At 37.5% G+C, this 7,663-nt stretch overlaps 1 protein-coding gene across 6 annotated transcripts in view; it reads left to right on the top strand.

The window, feature by feature from the left end:
* The first annotated feature begins 2,431 nt into the window (after positions 1-2,431).
* Positions 2,432-7,663, top strand: part of lrch3 (leucine-rich repeats and calponin homology (CH) domain containing 3) — a 42,641-nt gene continuing 37,409 nt past the window's right edge. For 3 of the 6 annotated variants that reach the window (XM_034305169.2, XM_026913660.3, XM_026913659.3), the window contains exon 1: positions 2,432-2,732. In XM_034305169.2, coding sequence (XP_034161060.2) covers positions 2,486-2,732 — 247 coding nt within the window. In that variant the 5' untranslated portion in view covers positions 2,432-2,485. The remainder of the gene's footprint in view (positions 2,733-7,663) is intronic. The other 3 variants (XM_026913661.3, XM_026913662.3, XM_026913663.3) reach the window with 1 other exon arrangement.

The raw sequence follows: 7,663 nt of genomic DNA, 5'->3' as shown, positions 1-7,663 counted from the left end.
GTGTGTGTGTGTGTGTGTGTGTGTGTGTGTGCGTGTGTGCGTGTGTGTTAAAATGGAGGCCAGATAAATTTATAGCTCGTCAGATGAAGTGTTCTGACAGAGAAGGAGAGAAAGTAAAAAATTTCTAGTACGTAATAACAGCGACTCCTAGAGCTCTTATAAAAAAAATACAAAAATATTTTTTAAAAATAAAATAAATATATAAAAATCTAGCGCCCTCTGCTGTCTAAACATGAACACCAAGAAGCAAAAATTCTACTTAATAATTCATTGATATAAACAGAATAAGTACTTATTAAATAGTTATTTTTTTATCGGTAAAGTACAAAAAATATTCGCCCACTTTAACTGAATTTTAGTAGAAAAATAAAGAGACTTTTATTGTCCGGTCTACTTCCTCAGTCGCTGGTCAGTCGGTTTGCGCATGCGTATAATAACAGCCGTTCTGTTTAACCACCCGCAATCCGAAAAGGCCACGCCTCCTTCTCGAGCTTCCTGAAATCTGATTGGACAGTGCGATCCCGCTTTCCGTGGTAGGATTGGCTGATCCAATCAGAGGCTGCTTGAAAACATAGCCGCCATATTGAATTCAGTCAGACGCGTTAACGGAGCCGCCATTTTAGAAGGGTGAACTTTCTCACTGGGTTCTATTGAATTTAGATGTAAGACGTGTCAAAATAAGAACATAAATAAAGATTTAAAAACACTTTTTTATTCCACTTTTTTTTTAATCAGGTGAGATTCTGACATTATGAGTGTTTTCACTTTATATTTAATTGTTCTCAGTTTTTAGATCATATTCATAATATTTATTCTAAAGGTATTTTTACATAAATATACACTGGACATATAATTTGTAAACTTTTGCAATTCTTAATCAATTTTGTTGTTTTGTATTATTGTTGATTCCTGTTCAAAATAAACGTGGAAAGCTCTACTCTGGTTCATTATTATTATTATTATTATTATTATTATTATTATTAGACTATTATTATTAATATTAGACTATTATGTAATTATTTTTAGAAAGTGATTTGCTGGATTTAAATTTATAATAATTTATTATTATATAATAAACCTAATATAATAAATCCAGAAATTAGGCTCATCAGCAGTGTACATATACATTATATTTAGAGTGATATTTACAGTATATCATCTACAATATTCAGAAATTTCTTAACACATGTAACAAAGCAATTTTCCTCGGAAAGTTCCTACTTTATGAGTTTGATGTCATACACAAGAAATTTTGCACTACAGGAACATAATGAGTAACAGAGGAATTTTTTTTAATGCATTGAATTGCATAGCATATATACATATCCATATCCCAGCTCCAGGTTTTTCCCATCTGGATGAAAGTAAGCCATACAACATCTGTGATTAGTTAAAATCTCTGTGGAAGCGATGCCTCGGCAGCCGCCGTGACTTATTTACTGACACGTGCCCGAGTCGTAACCTCTGAGCTCATAGAAGAAAGAGTTTCTGACTCGTAATTACGACATTGTGGTGTCGTTCATCTCGATAGTTCTGACAGCACACGAAGGCAAGCAGCGTATCACTGCAGGATGAATGTGAACATGTGTGTATATAATAGTAATGGTAACGTAAAATCACATATACATGCAAAACAAACAAACAAACAAAAAAATCTTCCAAACCTCATAGCTAGTATCAGCCATGGGTGTACAATATAGAACACCATTACAACATTAAACAGGAACGTAATTATCTGTTGTATCTACGTGAAAGATGAGTATCACAGTATTATGATTAGTTGCACAGTTATATTTGAAGAGATATACAATATATAAAGCAGACTTTATGAGAAAACTGTAATCAATTTCTGGTTACACAGTTACACTGTTTGTCCATGTAGTACACAGTTATAGAAGGGATTTATTTATAATCGCATTATAATCCGGTGTCACCCAGATGAGGATGGGTTCCCTTCTGAGTCTGGTTCCTCTCAAGGTTTCTTCCTCATGATGTCTCAGGGAGTTTTTCCTCACCACCGTCGCCTCTTGCTTGCTCATTAGGGATACATTCATATATTTGCAATTTATATATTTCTGTAAAGCTGCTTTGTGACAGTATCCATTGTTAAAAGTGCTATACAAACAAAACTGAATTGAATATATATATGAGTAGAACACAATGTTTCCAAAGAAATGTCCTCCTAAAGTTGTAGGAGGTGAAATAATAAATAATTCAACTACAAAAATTCAACTACAAAAACTAAGATTTGTAGATTTTTAAATTCACATTGTAATTGATCCATTTCAAGCTCTATAGTGCACTCTGTTGACCTTTCCAACATGGCGGCTGCATTGACGTGTTGCTGTATGCTAGCGAACGCGGTTAATATGGCGTCCACTTGGTTTTAGCCAATCCTAGTGGAGGAGATGGAAAGCTGTCGGAATACGGGTGGGGGAAGGAAATAAGGCAGGGACGGGGAGAATCAGTGGGAGTTCGCTGTGTAATGGCGGCCTCGGTGTTGCTCTCTGCGGAAAGCACCGTGCCTGGATTCGCTGTCGGTGGGAGCGCCGGTGCGTCAGCGACCACCGGGAACGGATTAACCGTGCCAGGACCCGCGAGCTGGAACCGATCCCTGGACCGGGCGTTCGAGGAAGCCGCGGCCACCGGCTGCCTGAACCTGAGCGGCAGGAAGCTGAAGGAGTTCCCGAGGAGCTCCGCTAATCACGACCTCACCGACACGACCCGGGCCGGTACGCCGCTCAGTAACGCCTCCTGCACTTTAAATCTACATTTAACACCCTGATATCCACTAAATCCACCCTAATCTCTCCGGGTTCAGCTTTAAAACCGCAATTCTTTTAAAATAAAAGGAATTAAACGGTTTGTTTACGATGCAGTCGAGCTGGAATGCTAATTAGCATTAGCGCCATTCAGGGAGTAAACACGGGTGTGTGTGTGTGTTTGTGTTTGCGTTAAACTTTACGTCAAGCTTTAGCTAGTTAGCCTAATAGTTTATGTACTTCGATAACTTAGCTAGTTAATATCCATCACTACAAGTGGTTTAGTGATAGCTAAACTTAGCATACGTCGCGCTACTAACTAGCAGCGCGATGACTAGCCCGCTATCTGACATAGGTGTTTATTAGCTTAGGGTTCAATCCCAATAAAGTCATTATTCACTACATATGCGCACTATCTAGGGGATGAAACAATGACGTATGCACCCTATCTAGTGGACGTCATATCGGTGTCGCAGTTATTTGTGATTCTTCCTTTAACTGGAGTTCAATTCGAGCCTGTCAAAGTTATTATAAACTTCAAACTTGACTAGTGTTATATATATATATATATATATATATATATATATATATATATATATATATATATATATATGTCATAGTGTTTTTTAAACAAAATACTTAAAATAATAATATAAATAATAACAATAAAGTGCTTGTGTGTTAATACAGTGTATTATTGACTATTAATTCTTCATTTGCAGCCCATATTCCACAACATCTATACATTATTGTTAATTAATTAGTTATTAATAGTTAATTATCATTAGTTTATGGGAAATAGTGTAGAGTAAATAAGAGATTAGGGATGTGTCGATCCGATATCGAGTATCGGAATCATGGAAAGTTATTGAATCGGATTTGATAAAACATCGTGAACGTGTTTTATTTATATTTACGGATGTATTTGTATGTATTTTGTTAACGGTGTGACAATTTTTTGGACGTAAACGTGTCTTGAGGCTTGGAGACGCTGTTGGTTTGAATTTCTGAGAAGCTGCAATCTGATTGGCTGTTCTCACTCCACTGTGCTGATATGCAAATGAAGGCTTGTGATGCAATAAGTGTTCAAACTTGACCTTTAAACTGTAGTTTAAACTCCAGCTCCATTTCTGTATAATGTCCAATTTTCAGCACTTTAAACAAAAGTAATTTTTTTTGTCACTGGCGTCCGTGACGAAGAGCGTTTTCTGTTTTTAAAACTTTACGCTGTTGTCGTGATTGTCGCCATGAGCTGACCGGAATCGAAAACTCTGACGTTACGTTCACAAGTCTAGAAAAGACTGGTATTTAAAATTAAAACTTAAAAAAAAAATACGTAATCGGAAAACGGTTTAGCGTTGGCGCTGAAGAACGGTCTCGGATCGGACGTAAATAAATAAATAAATTTGAGACGCAGCGCTAGTTTGTTTATTCTCCGAGGACACAGTGTTACGTGGTGCTAACTTTTAATCGTGAAATAAAATCCAGAGGATTTTTTTATGCGTAAATGAGCAGGGAATCGGATCGATCCTCGATACCAGTGTCACTAAGCTTTAAAAGAAATCTGAAAGAGAAACGACGGACGTTGTTTTGTGGGAAAGAAAGCAAACAGACACGGGCTTGTTCCTGCACGATTAGCTTCTTGCCCGAGGCGCATCCTCCTCTGAAAATCGCATTAACACGCCGTTACTGTGTTTAACGGCGAACAGACCGTGTTTGGAATCGAACAAAGCTCTTAATGACTACATCGCTGCCCTCGGCGCCGCTTTGTCTCGCTAATTGACCCTCCGTTTTCTTTACCGGCTTCCTTAAAGATGGAGGTTTTCTTTTTTTTTTTAAAACATTATACAGTCCTGAGATCTGATTCTGATCTGATCGAGTCTAATAAATCCATCAATCTTTAATCAGATTACTGGAGTTCATGTAAATTATATTCTGAAAATCAGATTTTTAACCGTAATCCGATTAGCTTGTGTACATAAATGCCTTCGCTTTCATTAACATACTCATGAATATGCAAAAGAAATGTTATAAATATGCAAATAGTCGTTGCGTCGTAATTAGCTCTAGCCGACTGCGAAAGAGAGAACGACGTCGGTTTGTGTTTTAGTTAAAATTCCGATGAGAGCCGTGATTGGAATCCGACTGTCTTCTGATTTCCGATAGTGTTCGAGGTAACGTCCGATCTACTCAGACCAATAGTGTTCGAGATAACGTCCGATCTACTCAGACCAATAGTGTTCGAGATGACGTCCGATCTACTCAGACCGATAGTGTTCGAGATGACGTCCGATCTACTCAGACCGATAGTGTTCGAGATAACGTCCGATCTACTCAGACCGATAGTGTTCGAGATGACATCCGATCTACTCAGACCAATAGTGTTCGAGATGACGTCCGATCTACTCAGACCGATAGTGTTCGAGATGACGTCCGATCTACTCAGACCGATAGTGTTCGAGATGACGTCCGATCTACTCAGACCGATAGTGTTCGAGATAACGTCCGATCTACTCAGACCAATAATGTTCGAGATGACGTCCGATCTACTCAGACCAATAGTGTTCGAGATGACGTCCGATCTACTCAGACCGATAGTGTTCGAGATAACGTCCGATCTACTCAGACCAATAGTGTTCGAGATAACGTCCGATCTACTCAGACTCGACACTGGCTTTAAAGCGAGATTTTGGGCGGGGCATGTGTTCGAGAAAGCATTTGATTGGACAAGTGTAGGATGAGTCAGCAAAAGTTTTTCACGTAAGAATAGCTAACATTTGTTGTGATACGTTTTGGTTTATTTGTATCTACAACATCGAGAGATGTTTTTCCGCAACGTGACGTATTTCTGAGCGAAACAATATTTCCGAGTGGGCGGGACATTTGGTTTTATTCATCAGGGTTTTATTTGCGTTTTCAAAACAAAGATGGAGGAACACGAGGAAGCAGAGATGGAGGAAAAATGTGCTGATTATATAGATTTGTTGCCCCGCCCACAATTCTTCTTTGACAAATTCTGCAGACTTTTAGATGCTGGGAAAAAGACGGTACGCTTCAGGCTCCGCCCCCACAGGTATACTCGTACTTTTGAAAACATAGCTTTCCGCCTGTTCCCGTCCACACGAACATTTTCGTAAATGTTTCATCCACACGAAAACGCAAAAATGATTTAAAAACGCTCACATGATCACACCAGGCCAGTAGGTGGCGATAAACGGTTACGTGAAACTTCTTAAGAATAACGTTATAATGAGCTGGGTATCGAGAGTTAGAGATGAAAAAATGAGCGAAAAACACCAACGTGGCCGAAAAATGCGAGGATTTCTGGTTCTAGCATGTTCCTAACACATGCAAAAGCTACGTTTTTTCGAAAATATTCGTATACGTAAACATACAGGGTCTTAGTGGACCATTCTGAATAAAATAATTTACCTTTTTAGTGTTTAGTACAGATTAGCGCACAATCTAAGCTAGTGCACGAGCTAAAAAGATTAAAAAAAAAATCCTTTTTTTATTTGAAGTTATCATTAAAAGTGGGCGTGGCTATAGAGGACGATATCAGATACCAGTTTTTACAACAATTACAGAATCCACCGACTCTGATTGCGTGTTTTCCTCACGAGCGACCGTCATTATCTTATTTAAACTATTTTTATCGCAGTACGGCGTGTGTGTCGTCGTGGTGAATACTTTTTCAGCTAGCGCAATTTAAAAAAAAAAAATAATAATTTTTAAATAACGTTAAATAACATAAAATTTAATAATTCCTGAAATGAAACAAAATCAGTTTTTTGATTTTATAATTTACAAATTATTTAGTGTTGAGATTTAGTTTAAGTCTCGACTTGTCACAGGAAGATGATTTTCTAAAGTTTGCCGTTTAGAAGAATAACATTTTTTTTTGTTTGTTTGTTTTTTTCTTTTTCTTCTTCTATTATTTTGTTATTACTGGATTATAAACCAGCACTCGGTGGAGGTTTTTATATGTTTATGTATTAGCTATTAAATTTCTGTTATATATAGCTTTAACTTTTTATGAAGTCACGTTTATAAAGTAGATGTCTTAGGATTACGAGATCTTTGAGTTAGCGTAAAGTTTTGGTTTGGTTTTTGAGTTACGAAAATTTAGGAAATGTTACAGTTTTTCAATTTTTTCTTAACCATCTACCAGAATATTGTAGAATTCAATTTTATGATTTTTTAATTTTTTTTTTTTTTAATGATTTTTAGTACCAATTAGGGGTGGGGCGATATGACGAAACTTCGTATCACGATTCTCGGAAGCATTTTTACGATAAACGATATATTTCGGTGTGAGAACAATAATAAAAAAAAACTTGTTTGATGATATTTTATTTAACATTTAGCAATTTTTAAACTTAAGCACCTAAATGGATCAATAAATTATCAGTAAAAACGTTAATATTTTACAATTTAAGAGATTAAGTATAAAATTATAACGTCACTTCGGTCAGTTTATATCTTTAGTATCGCAGAAAAACATTTTATCACGATGACGATATTATAATCGTCATATCGCCCGGCTCTGGTACTAATCACACGGTTTTTAAGATTTAAAACCACGTCGTAAGTCTTGTCACGTTTTGCTTCGTGTGTCGTTATCGAGCTTTTAGGACGTGTGTTAAGATCTCGGTGCTGCAGAAACCTGGACGTGGCCTTCCAGCTGTCATGGAGGAACGCGCGAGGTTTAGAGGAATGTGGAAATTCTTGCGGTGAGCTGCGCTTTAAAATAGAGTCGGGTTCATGCTGAAGTGCGTTTGTTTTGGTTTGTAAATTACAGCCTGGTTCGTGTGCGAGGCTGCGATTGTTTCCACACCAGCCGCTTGAGCCGTACGCTAGCCGACGAAGAGACGGCGCTGGAGTCAAAAGTATTGGCACCC

Source organism: Pangasianodon hypophthalmus, chromosome 6 (assembly GCF_027358585.1).
Source record: "Pangasianodon hypophthalmus isolate fPanHyp1 chromosome 6, fPanHyp1.pri, whole genome shotgun sequence".
NCBI lineage: Eukaryota > Metazoa > Chordata > Actinopteri > Siluriformes > Pangasiidae > Pangasianodon > Pangasianodon hypophthalmus.
This window is presented reverse-complemented; position numbering and strand designations above follow the sequence as displayed.